Source organism: Alnus glutinosa, chromosome 13, assembly GCF_958979055.1.
Source record: "Alnus glutinosa chromosome 13, dhAlnGlut1.1, whole genome shotgun sequence".
NCBI classification, from domain to species: domain Eukaryota; kingdom Viridiplantae; phylum Streptophyta; class Magnoliopsida; order Fagales; family Betulaceae; genus Alnus; species Alnus glutinosa.
In genome coordinates, this window is record NC_084898.1 from 20,216,471 (window position 1) to 20,235,317 (window position 18,847).

At 35.6% G+C, this 18,847-nt stretch overlaps 1 protein-coding gene and 1 long non-coding RNA gene across 2 annotated transcripts in view; both read left to right on the forward strand.

Moving 5' to 3' along the window:
- The window catches only part of LOC133854800 (uncharacterized), an 81,272-nt gene that overhangs the window by 4,149 nt on the left and 58,276 nt on the right, over positions 1–18,847 (forward strand). The gene's annotated exons all lie outside the window — the stretch shown is intronic.
- On the forward strand, positions 2,033–4,802 carry LOC133854491 (receptor-like protein 56). Its single transcript, XM_062290722.1, has 2 exons — positions 2,033–2,396; positions 2,705–4,802. Exons 1-2 carry the CDS (start codon positions 2,033–2,035, stop codon positions 4,726–4,728), a joined length of 2,388 nt encoding a protein of 795 aa, XP_062146706.1. The 3' UTR covers positions 4,729–4,802.

Consider the following 18,847-nt stretch of genomic DNA (forward strand, 5'->3'; position numbering starts at 1 on the left):
AATGACACGTCAGAACTTCTAAATAAAATACTTCAAAATAGATTAAAAAGTGCGTAATTAAACAATTAGACAAAGATAGTACCGGTGCCACATATTTGGCACAGATAATTTACAACCCAAAATATCATAATGTGATTATTACAAACCAATTGAAATATAAATATTGTTCTTTGGATAATAACCTAAGGAACTACAACATAGTACTTCACAAAATGGAGGCAGCCTAGCCTCAAAAGACTGCCACTAGGATCCATCTAAGCATCTGGATAGTCCTGATACTCTTCATCCTCAAATCTTGTATTAATAAATAATACAGAAGGAAACAATAATACAAAAATACCTAAGTAAGTCTGTTGTTTCCAATAATATAATGAATGCTGATTTATTTATGAAATGCAACACAATAAAATAACATAAAATAAAGAATATATATCTCTTTATTGCTTTACATATTTGGTTGCATGCTTGGTTGCCGTTAATTTTAGGAGTCTATATTATTTTCAAATTACTTTTGAATAATGCTTTACGTGCTTCTTGGTTTGGAGAAAACAGAGACTTAATATATATGTATATGAACTACTTTTGAATAATGCTTTAACTATATATATAAATATGAACTACTTTTGAATAATGCTTTACGTGCTTTTCGGTTTGGACAAAACGGAGACTTAATTGCCATTTGTCAAATTGGGTCTTGAGGCATAATTTCATGTTTATATATATATATTCCCATTCATTTTGACACAACGCGTTTTAAAGTCGTGATAGCCATAAACACATCAAAACTCCGTAGTTAAACGTGCTTTTGTGAGAATAGTATCAAGATTGGTGACCTCCTAAAAAGTCTTGTTGGAGTGAGTCGTTGCACAAATAAAATTTGAGAGGATCTTAATCTGTGGGTCTCCTCCATTTCCTTCGTCACACATCAATACCTCTCCCGAATTCACGGCATAAATCACGGAAGTCATGAAAAGGGATTAAACGACTATGCAATTGCATTATGAACTACTTTTGGACAAATTTTCTAATTGAATTTTTGGTGAGTGTTAGTGCTTCCCCCACCTAGACATTTATATATATATATATATATATATGAAGTACTTTTGAATAACGCTTTACGTGCTTCTTGGTTTGGAGAAAACAGAGACTTAATATATATGTTTATGAACTACTTTTGAATAATGCTTTACGTGCTTTGCTAAAACTGTTATTTTTGTTATTCTTGTTTTGCTAAAACAGTTACAATTTTCAAAAAAGAAAAGGAAGAAAAATGCTCAAATTATATGTAGTTGACTAAAGTTAATGCAGATGGTAGAATCCAACGGAAGCTGATGGCATCACCTTTTTCATTTGAGCACTCACAATTAAGATGATACTTTTTTGAAAATGCGAAATTTTAAAAGCTAATTTAAGATTTTAAAGGCTAAACTGCGATTTTGTCAAACGCTTAACTGCCTTTTTAAAAATCATTTTTTCAAATCGCACATTTTAAATTACACTTTTTAAAACCACAAATCCAAACAAACCCTAATTATTACTAGTACAATAGTGCTTCCCCACCTAGACATTTAAAAATACTAGTTTTGGCTAAAGCTTTTAAGTGCTTCTTGGTTTGGGGTCTTCGGTCATAATTTGAAGTTTAAAAAGAAAGAAAAAAAAGTAAAAAAAAGAAAAGAAAAAAGGAAACCAAAAGTAGTTGTAATTATTCAAGAATTGCCAACAATTTAATATCTTTTCCGTAAAGAAAATCATACACTCAATTAAAGGAGCATTCGGTACGTCATAATTTCAAGTTTAGAAAGGAAGCAGCTGCAATTTCGAAAAACAAAGAAAAATAAAAGGAAACCAAAAGTACTACGTACGTTGTTCATAAATGTTGTAATTAATTTCCAAGCAATTTTCAATACACATTACTGCTCCCCACAAAATGCGCGCGTGGACTAATATTTTCAAGACTTGCCAACAATATTGCATTTTATATATATATATAAAGGCAGTTTCCATAGCTGCATCGATGAGAATCACTTTAGAAATGGAGACTTCTTGTTTTGCTAAAAATGTCATTTTTGTTTGGGCTTTGGCTTTCATCGCTTCATCCCCTTTGGCTTGTGTTAAAGCAGCTGGATGCACCAAAGAACAGACGAGAGCTCTCTTGGAGATCAACAACTCCACAAATGGTGCAGCCTTTGAGGGTTGGGACGGAAGGAATTGTTGTGAAGTGTCCGGAATTGAATGTGACGGTATTGCTGGAGGAGTTAGCAGAATATCTTGGGCAGGGGAGTACAACGACACTTCATCAATAAGTACATGGTATCCAAATGTAACCTTGTTCACCTTATTTGATGAACTCGAAGAACTATTACTGTATAACATGCAAATTGGAGGAAGGCTTGAAGGTACGTGAGAACTCTTACTTTCCTCTTTTTTCTTTTCTAATCCCATAATAATTTGTTCAGCTTCATTTAATTTTATTTGCTCAATTCATTTTGGCTAATTCCTGAAATTCTAAATGACTCTTAATTCATACCTTGAGATCTTGCAGAGAATCCTACCTTCAAAGAGTTTCACATAATTCATAATATATCAGTCATAATATTTTCTAACCTCAATATTAGGTTGTTCATTATTTTGATGCCTTCTAAGCATATACATAATATCCTACATTATTGGAACTCATTTTTCACACTCAATCACTTTGATGCAGCCTTTTGCGAACTGAAGCGATTAAAATATCTAGATTATTTGGATCTTCAGAATAATAGATTGGAAGGCGTTATTCCCTCTTGTCTTGGGATGATTGGAAACCTTGAAGTACTTCGTCTATCAAATAATCGTCTTTATGGTAATCCACTTCCGTCAATATTCTCCAACCAAAGCAAGATTGAGTATTTCGATGTTTCGGCCAATCAATTAGATGGGGTTTTATCATTTTCTACTTTTGCCAATACTTCATGTCTCCGATACCTTGATCTTTCTAGTAATCGCTTTCATGGTAATCTACCTCCATCAATTTTCTCCAATCAAAGCAAGATTGTGATGTTTGATGTTTCGGCCAATCAATTAGATGGGGTTTTATCATTTTCTACTTTTGCCAATGCTTCAAGTCTCATGTTCCTTGATCTTTCAAGCAACTGCAATTTGGAAATTGAAACCGAATCTCCCTCATGGGTTCCAACCTTTCCGCTAAATTATCTGAACTTGGCGAATTGCAGCCTCAACAAGAAGAATGGTCACGTTCTCCCAAGCTTTATCACCACCCAAGTTGCCTTGGACTCGCTAGACTTGTCTCACAACTTAATAAAGGGAAGCATACCTTGTCAGTTGCTATTCAACACGAGTATCAGAGCTTTATCCTTGAGAAGTAACAAAATTGATGGTTCTCTTTTTCTTGGTTGCCATGTTAATCGAACTTCATCACTTGTACTCTTCGATATGTCAAATAATAATGTCAAAGGTTCTCTTCCCGAAAATATTGGACATCTTCTTCCACTCTTATACAGTGTTGACATGTCCTCAAATGCATTACAGGGCATCATTCCTTGGTCTTTTGGTAATCTACATTTTGAAGCATTAGACCTTTCTAATAACAAGCTCTCAGGGACAATACCGCAAAGTTTGACTAGAAATGGCAACCTACTGGTATATCTAAATCAATCAAACAATACATTGGAAGGAGAAATGCTCCCAAGGGACGCCAACATGAAAAGCTTGGAGTGCTTGCAACTCGGCGGCAATCAATTTCAAGGAATGATCTCACCCGCAATATCAAACAGCCCCTCTCTACTAATCCTAGATATTCGAAACAATAACTTGTCTGGTAATATTCCAAAGTGGTTGTATGATCATCCTCGCTTGGTGCAAGTTCTTTTAAGTGGAAATCGCTTTGAAGCTCACCTACTCCGAAGAATGTGTCAAATGGAAAGTTTGCAAGTTTTCGATATCTCTGATAATCATATTTCGGGAGGTATTCCCTCCTGCCTTGATAACATTACATTATGGAAGAAGAGTTCTCCAAGTTTTGATGACTCAAACTCTTTCATGAAAAAGGTTCCACTGTTTACCCTGACACATCAAGCCAGAATAGGGCCTACATTCGAAATTAAAACGGACTTGCGAGTAAAACATGAGGTACAAACTTACAAAGGTATCCCACTCTCAATGATGACTATAATTGACATGTCATCAAACCAATTGACAGGTAACATTCCTTTTGAAATGGGAGAATTGTCGCAGCTTCGGTCCTTGAACTTGTCGAATAATTTTCTAACAGGCCCTATTCCAAATTCTTTTCAAAACTTGAAAAACATGGAGAGCTTGGATCTTTCCCACAACAAGTTGAGTGGGGGAATCCCTTTTGAATTTGTTGAAATGACTTTTCTATCAGTATTTAGTGTTGCCTATAACAATCTTTCTGGAAGAGTCCCATTTGAGCGGCAGTTCTCAACTTTCAAGTCGCAATGCTATGATGGAAATCCAGATCTATGTGGAGACCCTCTGCCGAGAAACTGCTCAACTCCAAACCAAATTGAACCTGGACATGAGGAAGAAAAGGAAGAGAGTAGAATAATCGATAGCCCTTTATTCTTCTATGCATTTGTTGTTGTCTCTTATGCATTTGGATTTTGGGTTTTCTTTGGGATCCTAATCATTAAAAAGAATTGGAGGCATATCTATTTTAGAGCTATTGACAGAATTATTGAGTCATGTTTTGAAATGCTCAATCGGTGATTCACAACCATATATATATACTTCAAATTAATGCTTATCTTCAATAAAGATGTTGTATTGCGAAGTGCTTCTAACTTACACTTGGAAGTAGTTGTGTACAAGTTGCAAGGGTTCTAGAATTTCATTATAGACTGAAATTTCATTTTCATGGGAATTGTTGCACCTTAAAGAATTTGAAATCAATTTAGCTTAGTTTTGATTTTGGTAGGAATTGTTGTCGATGGAAGAATTATGGTAAATGCTTTGCTACATATTTCCAAGCATGACATCCAAAGTTCGCCATGACCGCAACTACACATTTTTTAAGAGGCAAACCAAAATTATCTTTACAAAAAAAAGCTATTGAAGACCACACATTTTTTGTTTTTGTTTATCAAGGTGAATTTTTAGGAGACATGCAAACACAGGCCTCTCTGTCGATGCACAAAGTTTATTATGACTTGGTATTGCAGCCACAAAAGTTGCTTTGGCCTCACTGTATGAAGATCCCAAATCAAAAGTACTACTTGAATTAGAGTCACAATAATGCCCATGCACCTTGTTCATCTGATTAATCAACGAGTGCCTTAAATCTATACTAACTGCTGAAGTTTTGCAATGATTTATACCAAAGAAGTAAGGCATTACCACCGGTGAATTTGAAGTGCTCAAACCATCTTCTTCCAAATTATCTCTTATCCTAGACAAAATGCTATAGGCCAAGTTTCCAAGAACACGAAAATATGCTTCCAGAATTGAATGCCCAACATCCTACAAGAATTGAGAAAGGCAGATTAATTAAGAATCTTTTAAATGGGAGAGTTTAATTACCTTAGGATGAGCATCTTGGATAATGGCCAGCACAGGCATTTCAAGCAAGACATTTTCATTAATTGATTTGGCAACCTTGAACACTTGATGTGCCACTCTTCCTTGGTGAAGCAATTTCTTTCTAGATTGATTTAGCAAAACAAGGTCGAGCCATTTGCACCATTTTGCTTAGCAGGAACTAACTCAACCATATAGTTGGTCGGGGAGAGTAACCAGTCCATTTCTCTTTGCCATTTGCTCTTCCTTTCTTCAGGCAGTGGTTCTAATTTTCACAACTCCCCAAACAATTATTATATTCTAAATAGTTAAGAGAAAGTAATTATTCTCATAGGTCACAATATAAAAACAAAAGTAGTTTTCTAAGGAATAGCTAGGGCCAGGGACGGAGGGAAGGGGGGACTGGCAGGGGCCATGCCCCCCCCCCCCAATTTTCTAAAAAAAAAAATATTAAAGGTGGGAAAAAAAATTTAAAAAATAAAAAAATATAAGGTAAAAATAAAAATTTAGTTTACTTGACCCCTACAAAAAATATAAAAAAAAAAATCCGGCCATTGGCCCCTGCCTATAAGAACTTCTGGCTCCGTCCCTGGCTAGGGCCCCAAGTTAATCATAGAAGAGAAATGATCCTACATTACATGCTTACCCACAAGAAGGAAAAAGTAAATAAATAAATATTGATAACATAAATATTGTTATGAAAATAGAATTCTACGTGGAGCAAATATTAATATTAGAATATATAATATGGTAGAATATTTTCTTTATGTTAGAATATATGTTATGATTTGAAACTTACCTTATAGAATAATTATTTTTTAGAGGATTGATTGTAATTGACAGTAATCAAATCAAATAATTTGATTACCATATTTATTTTTATTTTCACCTTTACGGTTGTAATATTTTCTATTTAAGCATGATGAAATAATGAGAATGTATGCAAAAAATTAATCTCAAACTTTGTGTTTGAAAAGGTTTAGGTTCCCTTTAACAAATCTAAAGAGTATAGGTTTCCTCAAAACCTAACAAATTATCTTATTAAGTATTTGTAAAATCATTCACGTAACAGACTCCCACTGGAAAGATTATTCACAAGATTGATGAGTTTTAGTAGGTAGAGGCTGAGGGCATAAGTTTTTAACAAGGGCAATCCTGGGCAGGGCAGCCCTTACAGCCAGGGCTGTCAAAACGGGTTCGCGTGTCGGGTTCGAGTCAACTCGTTTGACCCGTGAACCAGTTAAGGGTCAACCCTAACAAGATCCTTTTAACTAAAAATGTGACGTCCCACATCGTCTGGGAATGAGGATGTGCTTATATATATAAATGCACCATTTATGACACAACGCATTTTAAAGCCGTGATGGCAATGAACCTATCAGAACTCCACAATTAAGCGTGCTTCTGCGAGAGCAGTACCAGAATGTGTGACCTCCTGAGAAGTCTGGTTCGGGGGAGCAAAAAGCGGACAATATTGTGTCATTGGGGGTGGGTCGTTACAAATGGTATCAGAGTCATTGCCCAGCCTGAGAAGGTGGGAGCGTGCACAAGCCTAAGAGGGTCGCCAGCGGGGACGCTGGGTCCCAAGATGGGGTGATTGTAACGTCACACATCGCCTGGGAATGAGGATGTGCTTTTATGTATAAATGCAACATTTATGACACAACGCGTTTTAAAGCCGTGATGGCTGGGAAGTCTAGTTCGGGGGAGCCAAAAGCGGACAATATTATGTCATTGGGGTTGGGACGTTACAAAAAAGGTCATGCTCTTCAACCCTAACACAACCCACTTAAATAACAAGTTGACACGACACGACCCGTTTGACCCATTATATAATAAAGTCTATAAAAATAAAAATAAAAACACAAATTTAAACTAAAAAAAAATCGTATTGTTTGAATAATCATATTATTTCAAGTTCTAACTCAATAAAAGAAATAGACTTATTTTGTATTTTGTGAGTTTTTTTAGTTTAATCTTTACTATTTAAATAGTGAGAGAAAGAGAGATGTAACATGATTATTTAGATTTAATTTTTAATATTGAAAAAGAATGTTTAAATATACGGGTCAAACGAGTTGACCTGATAATGACCATTTTATTAAACAGGTCTAACGGGTCAACCCTTTTATGGCCCGAACCTTTTTAAGCTTAACCATAATCTTTTAATTTTGTATCGAGTTTGCGGGTTGTGTCAAAAATTTATAGCCTACTTGCACAACTACTGCTGGAGGGCATCTAAGCTTCATACCAGGTGGTGGCTGAAGAGCTGTTGCCACAAGAGGGAGGACACGGCTCACTGCTATGTAGGTCTTGCCAATTGGGCAGTTTCTTGTTTCTAACCCAGAATTTCCCAGTGCCTCGTGTTTTGATACATTTCCTTTCTGCATGGTTGATCAGAAACAAAAAGAAGTCTCAGTCAGGTTTACAACAAGTAATTAATTATTTATTTGAAATTGAGAGCATAGGGCATGATTCATTAAGCATTTTTACATATTCTTCTGTGAGTTGCCGGATTGGACCGTTGCCTATCAAATTATTTCCTCTACATTGATGCTCGTCACAATTTTCAAGTGAGGTTTATAGAATGACACTAATGCAATATCTCAAACAATTATCTGTATAAGATGAAATTATGAATTAATTTCCTAAACTGGATATTCGAAATCCCATAACAGATTTTATTATCCCACAGCACCAATGCATTGGTTAACAAACCCTTGTGCAATTTTTCCCAAAATCACTTCCTTTTTCAGAATAAAATGTTACCTAGGCAAAAGGATGTAAATCAACCTCAGAAGAGGGTTCCCTCTTGCTGGACGGCTCAGACTTCTTCTGCTTCTTTCACTTCTTAGAGAAGTTACCAAAGCCAAATGGCCCTCCCAGTCCAAATGCTGACAAACTTATGGTGGCTGCTTTTGCTGCTAAAGGGTTGAACTGAGGCGTATTAGAGGATAAACCTCAGCAACAAGTTAACCACTCATCGGCATCAACAAGTCTGCAGCAACCTCACCATCTCTGCATCAACAAGTCTTCCACAATCACAAGTCACCATTGCAGCAGCAAGCCATCCCTCTGGTCAAGCCATTCCTCAACCCATACCACCATGTTATTAACCTTTAATTTATCTCTTTGTACTCTGGTCTTTACCTTCTTATTAAGTCTATATATTAGACTACTTTGTAATCAAGCATGTAAGGAAATCAGTAAAGATGTAGTCCTTTGTTTACCTTCGTGTTCTCTCCCTCTTCCATTACAGATATCCGTCTCCTTCTCTTTATTTCTAACAAGGTGAAGGCTTGGGTTCTGGAATGTCACTATGAACATTAGATCTCCCTGAGAGTGGAACAACCCCATCCTTCCCATGAAAGAGGCTAAATGTAACTACCCACCCCCAATGACACAATATTGTCCGCTTTTTGGCTCCCCTAAACCAGACTTCCCAGGAGGTCACCCATCCTGGGATTACTCTTGTAGAAGCACGCTTAACTGCAGAATTCTGATAGGTTCATAACCATCACGGTTTTAAAACGCGTTGTGTCATAAAGGGTGCATTTATACATATAAACACATCTTCATTCCCAGGCGATGTGGGACGTCACAATCACCCCTTCTTGGGACCCAGCGTCCCCGCTGGCGACTCTCATGGGCTTGTGCACGCTCCCACCATCTCAGGCTGGGCAATGGCTTTGATACCATTTGTAACGACCCACCTCCAATGACACAATATTGTCCACTTTTTGGCTCCCCTAAACCAGACTTCCCAGGAGGTCACCCATCCTGGGATTACTCTTGTAGAAGCACGCTTAACTGCAGAGTTCTGATAGGTTCATGACCATCACGGTTTTAAAACGCGTTGTGTCATAAAGGGTGCATTTATACATATAAACACATCTCCATTCCCAGGCGATGTGGGACGTCACACTAAACGCCATGTCAAAATTGGGCCTGAAGAAAATAAAACACAGTCAATCTCAATATCAAAGCATATTGATAAATCATCATCTATTAATAAAGATTAAGAAGAAACTAAACAAATGGTAAAGCGAAATAAAGGAGAAAAGAAATAGAACTTACAGGAATGAGGAAATTCGCTGAATTGAAGGAAAAGCAAGTGGGTTTGTTGATGTTCCTCAAAAATGGACATCTCTGAATGTCCTTCGCATCAAAGGGGCATTCAGATGCCTCCTCTTTCATCCCCTTAAACAAAAAAGCCATCTACTCCTCTTACGAAGCAATTTACCTGCAAAGAAGATGAAATATGACAAAAAGGATGGTAATGTAGTTAGCAAAAATGGACTTCTGGGTGCTACCTAATTAGTTACAGTGAAAAATTACTTTTGAAACAACAAAAACTTTGCAGGTCAAGCACAAAATTGACACAACTAAGATCTATGCTATATAAATTACAGAAGAAGACGTTACCGGTTACACTAACATGAAAAAATAATGAAGTTAAAAATATCATTAAAGACTAATTGCTATCCTCAATATGAAAGCAGTGATGTTTGATTCTTCTTCTCAAATTAGATTTGAATTGAATTTGACCAGTTCACAAAAATTCTAATTCTATTCAATTCAATTCATGGGTTTGAATTGAATTTGAATTCACCTTTTTTTTTCTTGCTCCAAGCACATGAATTGGGCTAAACAAATTCCATTTTAATACATTTTGTCCAATTCATAGGTTTCGGAATGGTATGTCAATGACACCAACCAGTACAACTTCTTGTAACAGAGATTCATAAACCAGCAAACTAGGAAGCAACAAACACCTGAGTTCTGCTAGCCAGATAAAAAAAATAAATAAATAAGAAGAAGGAGAAGAAGAAAAAGAAAAAAAGAGAGAGTTATTTAAAAACCTGATTATTTGCATCATGCTGGACACAGCTCACATAATAACCTGATTATTTTTCCCAGTCTACCTTCATGCTGGACACAGCTCAAAACTCATAATAATAAGAATAACTGTTTCATAAAGTTTCCAAAAGGGAACAATATCACCATTATGGTTATCACAATCTCAGAAAATTCTTGAAGCTCTGTATCCAATGACTTACTAATCAAACAGCTCAATTCCTCCATCAATAAATTACTATGATTTGGCCAACTGCCAACTTATGTTTCAACACAGAGAACAGGGTACATGATGCGAGATTTCTGATTGGATGTATGAAAAATAGGGATGAATGTAGAAATGGAATGGAAAGATGATAGTGAACTCCAATTAATGGCTGGAGACAGACCCCAAGTGAATCCAATTAAGGCTGGAATCAAACCACAAGACAAAAGTCTATATCAATTCTTTTCTTCCCCCTTCATTAATGACCCAATGGTCTTTAAATAGAAATACAATAAGATAAAGCCGAAAGTGATAATACCTAAATTATAATATTCAAATTCAAATAAACTCTAATCCTAATGAGTTGGAATTCCATTCCAACTCCACCTCTAAACTAACTACGTCTACTACTCCTAACAGGTCTCTCAACCCCTATATTCATTATTGAAATATAACATAGCCTAGAAAGATAAAGATAATAAGCTAACCTAATTGAAAGATAAAGATAATATAAAGATAAAGATAATATCTCATCACTAATGAGATAGAGACCAGCTTGAATTAATCTAAGTATTAGGATTGGAGAAAGACTCTTATCAATTCCGTCCCCTTGACACGACACTTGTCCTCAAGGTCGAAATAATTTTGCAGCTTTGCTTTTCTCTTATGGATTTCTTCATGAGCGGTGTTTGGCTGTTCAGTGGTTGTGCAGCTGGATCTGTAAACTCCTCATCCGCTTCCTCGGTGGTCTTTCACATGGTGGTTTCCCGTCCATCTCTAGCTTCTTGAAAAGAAAAACTCTGATAGGAATCTGTGTAGTTTGCGGGAGGACGATTTTGTGTGGGTTTTGGGAGTTGGGTTCTGTGTCGTTGTTGCGGGGATGAATAGTTGTGTTGACTGCGGACTGGTTGTGGGTTTTCAGCGGTTGGACTGGTTGTGGGTTATCGGTGCACTGGGTCACGGGTTGGATGAGCGGGGTTGACTTAGGCGATGAAATATGCACCGTGTTTTGCAGTAAAGATTCTCCAGTGTTGGAAAAACCCTCCTTGAGAGAACTTGCAATATTCTCCAAAGACTTTTTCAGATTATCAAACCCTTTTTTAGTCTCCTCAGCAAGCTTTTGAAATGCAAGTTCAAGCTTACCAATTCGGTCCTTGTTGGTCGACATGCTCTGATACCAATTGATGCGAGATTTCTGATTGGATGTATGAAAAATAGGGATGAATGTAGAAATGGAATGGAAAGATGATAGTGAACTCCAATTAATGGCTGGAGACAGACCCCAAGTGAATCCAATTAAGGCTGGAATCAAACCACAAGACAAAAGTCTATATCAATTCTTTTCTTCCCCCTTCATTAATGACCCAATGGTCTTTAAATAGAAATACAATAAGATAAAGCCGAAAGTGATAATACCTAAATTATAATATTCAAATTCAAATAAACTCTAATCCTAATGAGTTGGAATTCCATTCCAACTCCACCTCTAAACTAACTACGTCTACTACTCCTAACAGGTCTCTCAACCCCTATATTCATTATTGAAATATAACATAGCCTAGAAAGATAAAGATAATAAGCTAACCTAATTGAAAGATAAAGATAATATAAAGATAAAGATAATATCTCATCACTAATGAGATAGAGACCAGCTTGAATTAATCTAAGTATTAGGATTGGAGAAAGACTCTTATCAATTCCGTCCCCTTGACACGACACTTGTCCTCAAGGTCGAAATAATTTTGCAGCTTTGCTTTTCTCTTATGGATTTCTTCATGAGCGGTGTTTGGCTGTTCAGTGGTTGTGCAGCTGGATCTGTAAACTCCTCATCCGCTTCCTCGGTGGTCTTTCACATGGTGGTTTCCCGTCCATCTCTAGCTTCTTGAAAAGAAAAACTCTGATAGGAATCTGTGTAGTTTGCGGGAGGACGATTTTGTGTGGGTTTTGGGAGTTGGGTTCTGTGTCGTTGTTGCGGGGATGAATAGTTGTGTTGACTGCGGACTGGTTGTGGGTTTTCAGCGGTTGGACTGGTTGTGGGTTATCGGTGCACTGGGTCACGGGTTGGATGAGCGGGGTTGACTTAGGCGATGAAATATGCACCGTGTTTTGCAGTAAAGATTCTCCAGTGTTGGAAAAACCCTCCTTGAGAGAACTTGCAATATTCTCCAAAGACTTTTTCAGATTATCAAACCCTTTTTTAGTCTCCTCAGCAAGCTTTTGAAATGCAAGTTCAAGCTTACCAATTCGGTCCTTGTTGGTCGACATGCTCTGATACCAATTGATGCGAGATTTCTGATTGGATGTATGAAAAATAGGGATGAATGTAGAAATGGAATGGAAAGATGATAGTGAACTCCAATTAATGGCTGGAGACATACCCCAAGTGAATCCAATTAAGGCTGGAATCAAACCACAAGACAAAAGTCTATATCAATTCTTTTCTTCCCCCTTCATTAATGACCCAATGGTCTTTAAATAGAAATACAATAAGATAAAGCCGAAAGTGATAATACCTAAATTATAATATTCAAATTCAAATAAACTCTAATCCTAATGAGTTGGAATTCCATTCCAACTCCACCTCTAAACTAACTACGTCTACTACTCCTAACAGGTCTCTCAACCCCTATATTCATTATTGAAATATAACATAGCCTAGAAAGATAAAGATAATAAGCTAACCTAATTGAAAGATAAAGATAATATAAAGATAAAGATAATATCTCATCACTAATGAGATAGAGACCAGCTTGAATTAATCTAAGTATTAGGATTGGAGAAAGACTCTTATCAGTACACTATACATATATAGAAAAACAGTCATATATTTGTCAAACACAATGAGATACTAATGACATGTAGATGTACAACTTAAAATAACATACATATTTTCTGGTGTCAATGAGCTTTAACCCAATAACGTCTCTTTTTCATGTAAGAATAAGGTGAACGCTGAGGTCATGGATTTTAGACTCAATAGGGGTGTGTGTGGATGTGATGTAGGAGAAGGGAAATGATTTTTGGGGGACGGTTTTGGCTCTTTTTAATAAAAAAAGCAAATATAATTAAAAATTGTCCATTGATATTTGATGTGATATCAAAGGACACTTTTTTATTATATTTGCTTTTTTTTTTTTTATAAAAAAGGGTCTGCAAGGGTACGGTTTCCGTCCCCTGCATATCACCTCTGATTGGAGAAACCCATGAAACTAGATCTGTTTGTGCTACAGATATTTCAAGATCAAAGAGGGAGTAATACAGATCAAAATCACTGCTAAGAGGCTGGTCTTCTAGGCTATAAAGCATGGGGAAAAGAAAGAAAATAAGTTTCTTGAAAATTATCAAAGCTGAGTAATAATAAAAAGCACACTCTTCTAGCCTTGAAAATCTAATAAAACTACATCCTAATCCTTGAAAATAATAAAAAGTCTAAGCTAGCTAAAATAACCTAGATAAACTCAAACACACATGTGACATGACTTTTAAAGTCACTATTGGACCAATCCTAATTTGAATTGCTCTTGTATACTTTTTATAGTTGGGCTGCATCCGTCACCGCTTTTTTATAAAATTACTGTCCTTTCAATTTTATTTTATTTTGGATGAATTAGTCATCAAGTATTCACGTTAAACAACATAAGCTTGCAAAACTGTCTAGCACGAAAGAGTGCCAATCACTTAAGTATTCACAATATCCATACAACCTAAAACTTTTGCAGCAAACAGACCCCCACGAATGCAAAATCCTCAAGTATTGACTGAAACAGAAAGGCTCTGAAGTAATGATACTAAGAACCCGATCATTACAAGCTTGAAATAAGCGATTTTCAGGACCAAGAGAAAATTTTCATGCATATAATAATCTGAATTATGTAGAAAAAACATCGAAAGGATTATTAACTCAACACCAATTTAGACTGTGATATACAGAATGTCAATAGGATAAAAAACTAAAGAAAATGAACGACCAAGTTGGAAATCAAAAGCTCATGCAGGTACATAATAAACCAATTCATACAAATTCAAGCAAAAAACAAGCATCTTAGAGAATTCACATGAAAAAATCATCGTCAATATAATGGCATGACGAAAAAATAAAAATAAATAAAAAAAGACTATGAAACAATTCCCCAAAGTTGGCAATTTTGGGGTGTAAAGAATCAAATCAACAGCAAACTCGAAAACCCATTTCTTGAAAAGGGAATTAAAGATGGAAATAAGGAAATTTAATGGAGAAAATTGAATAGAAAACGAAGACTTGGGGTGTTTGGCGCGAGAGAAAATTAGACGAAAGTCGACCAGAGAGAATCATAACCAGAAAGGTGGATTTTGGAAAGTCGTGTGGAGGCCACAGACACATGCACATTTTACGGGGTTGGAGGCTTGTAATTATTACTAGGCTAAATGTCTAATAAATTTTTGAGTCAACGCGCGATTTGAAATCAATTTTTTACTGTTTAAAAAACAAATTTTGCTGCTTAAATAGGATTAAAGTTTTCTTTGTATTGTTCCAAATATCATGTGACTTTTAAAATCATCATTGAATTTGAGATTATCATTATTAAATTGTAATCGGATGATAATTTAAAAGTCATGTGACATTTTCGAGGATATAAGGATGACTCTCTTGCCTGTCTCAAAGTAAAATTCTAGACGGCAAATTTAAAATTAATTTTAGTCCCAAATTTTCAAGAACCAGGTGCGATTCCGAATTTTTCAAGATCGTATATCGTCACTCCTAGTTAGCTATGTCGATTCTCGAGACAATACTTTTGCTTGACTCCAGAGCATCCAAATTCATACTAACAAACTTGTACCTGATGGATTACGGGCCACAATCGCTAGTGAGTAAATCTAAATTCAGATACTCATAATCATTATTGCCAGCATTTTATTTCCTTTATAATTGACTTCAATTCATTAAATATATTCCGTTCCTGGAAAGGAAATGATTGGTCGAGCTGTCTTGGGAAATGGAGGGCAGCTGGAAATTGTAAATTAAAGCAAGCAGGTGTCATCTTAGTTTGATAAACAAATTGCCATCATTTCAGTTGTTTATTTTATTTTATATTTTATAAAACTCATGTATTTGGGCCTTCTTATTGATTAATGATTAACTGATTAAGTATTTAGTTATTTAGGTAATTACTTAGATAATTTTTATACATACTTCATACTTTTAGCTTAAGTATAAAATAATAATTAAGTATTATTATTATTAATGTACTAGTTTAAATATAATTAATAATTTATAGACTTTTACTCTTAATGGTGCGTTTGAGGTTGCAATATCGTAGCGAAAAAGTGCGATTTTAAACCAAATCGCAGAAAATGAATAGTTTGAAAACTGCGTTTTTAAAAAATTGCGATTTAAAAACGCAGAAAAGTGCTTATTCAAATCGCAGGCAATGTGGTACTTTTTTGAAAACGCAGTATTTTAAAAGGCTAACCTGCGATTTTAAAGGTCAAGCTGCGATTTTGCTAAACGCTTAATTGCGTTTTTAAAAATCATTTTTTTAAATCGCATATTTTAAAATCGCTATTTTAAAATCGTACTTTTTGAAATCGTAAACCCAAACGAACCATATGATTTAATGAATTATGATTAAGTGTAATTTGTATAAATGTGTAATTACTAATTATGTATTTATGATTAACATTTAAGAGATTTACTAATTAAGTATAAATGTATAATTATATTAATATATAACTTATGAGTTAGAATTAATTATTTACAATCTAAATAATAATTTTTTAATTTTTTAATTAGCTTATAAATATAGGCTTATAATTTATAAAGTTATAAGTTATTGCATTATTGCATAAATGAGAAAACGTGCGTGAGGGAGTCAGTAGAAGTGTAGAATATTCTTTTAATTGTTTTTTGAAACTTTGAATCAGTATATATCAACTAATTAAAAATTACTGTTAGATTTATTTGTTACTCAAGCTGATGTGCATTCCAGCTGTAGAGCACAATTGATAATAAAATTATTCAGTGTTTCACACGCACGCTATTAATTAGATTCAACGACTGTTATTCAATCATCCAATAGCTATTTTATATAAACGCCCAAAATTTGTCTGATTTGCACTGCTGTAATTGATCAAACAGAAGTTGCGTGTACTAGATTATTTCCTGTTTGGGGAATTGCGTGCGTGACGTGCATCACTGGCACTCTGGCAGAGTCGCAGCACGGCAGCATCATGGCCTTTCAGTTTTCAACCTTTCACTTTTTGCTTTTTTTCAAAGTTGAAACTTCAACGTCCCTTTGCTCTTATTTCTTTCTTTCCTTTACTCTTTTTTTTTTTTTTGTTATTGAAATCTTGTGCTCTTATTTCAATCACTCTCTCTTCTCTCCCATTTCTTTTCTTCTTTCTCATTTTCATTCCTCTTGCGCCCGCTACCCGGATCAGATAGATCTGAAGAGCTTGGATGAGCAGCTTCAGAGGCATCTGAGCAGGGCATGGATTATGGAGAAGAACAAGAACAGATAACAAGAAGAAGAAGCAACGCCCACTGTCACCATACACGAGTGGGAGATTGACCCCTCCAAGCACATCATCAAGGGCGTCATATCTCGTGGCTCTTTCTGTACCGTTCACCGTGGCATTTATGATGGCCAAGACGTTGCTGGTTTTGGATTTTTATTTTTATTTTTTTATTTTTTTATTTTTTTGTTTTGGTTCTGTAAATTTTCATTTGGGAAAATAAACAAACCCATTTCTCAAGAATGTTAATTCCGTAGGATTTTCTCAGGCTTGATTTATGTTGAGATTTTGAGGCTTTTGTTCTTGCGGGTGTTGGCTTAGCTTGGTTTAGGTTTTAAACTGAAATGTTTTCTCACGAGCTGGGCGAGCCGAGTGCCCGATAACGCACTCGGCTCGTCAAAAAACCGAGCTCGAGCTCGGACAAGAATTTACTCTTGGCGAGCCGAGTCAAGCTCAATATTCAATACCCGTCACAAGCTCGAGTCGAGTTCGAGCTCATGAAAATTCTCAACGAACCGAGCTTGAGCAACCACTACTCGCTTGAGCTCGGCTCGTATACATGCCTAGTTCACTGTGATGGCCGTAACTGATGGCTTGTTCTTTTCTTTTATTTTGTATGTTTTTAATTGAATGTGTATTTTTTTTAATATAAATTGTTAGTTTTTCAAATATCTCATGTCTTTATAATTGGTATCTCAGTCTTTGTACATTGATAAGATATCTTAATTTTTTCGCTGCATCTTGTAACAGTCAAATTGACTATTTAGGTGTTTAATGAGAATTAAAGAAGAAAATAGAAAGAGAGATGAATGAGAGATCAAAGGAAATGTAAATTTGTATTGAAATAGCAGAATGGGAGATCTTGGCACTTCGAGGGGCCAAGGAACATCCAAACAATTCAAAGGATTACAATCAATTTCGATGCCTCCCTTCTCATCTTAACTTCCCTTTTATAGTCTAACCCAATACCCCCTAACCGAAGCTAACACTATCCAAACAGAGTTAACGGAAATGAACTATCAGAATCAATAGGAGTCTTAACGGTAATACTAGAATTACTGAAATGGATGACCAACTATAAGCGCACATGCTGCATGCCGTATGGCCTTGTGTAGCTGCCAAGTCACTTCCTCACGTCCCTTACCCTTCCACATGTCAACAGTAACGAGCTCCAGTTGGCAGACTGTTACACATCTGAAGCTTGATAATTTATTCATCTCATGCAAATTACTCTTTGTACACTATCAAAAGCTCCCTCAAGTTTTTTTTCACAAAGATAGTCAAATTGACCAACTCGCTAGTTGAACCTAAAATCTATAAATTCTAGCATTCTTTATAGGTTACAGCACCAAGAATAAATAACAATAAATTCTCATAAAATATAGATAAAAAGTCCACTGTTGAATGTGCTATTAAAAAGTTATTGCACTTGTCTCTATAGAAAGAGTCTGTAACCAAATCATTGCGGAAATTGACGGTTACTAACAGATTAAGTTAAAGAATCAAATGTGATGTTTCTCAGAGGGAGTGTATCAGATGATGGTGGCTAGGCCCTAATAAGATAAGGTTTGACTTTTGACTCACCAAACAATAATTTTTCTCTTATTAGAAAATTCAGTTGTTTTAAACCTTATCAGTGAACTTGTTGCCTTAATTGGGCAAGCTTTCACACACGACATGCATATCATGAGTTGAGCAAATTTTCTAAAATTCTTATTCTGCAGAGAAATTTTTGCTCATAAATTACTAAACTCTCAA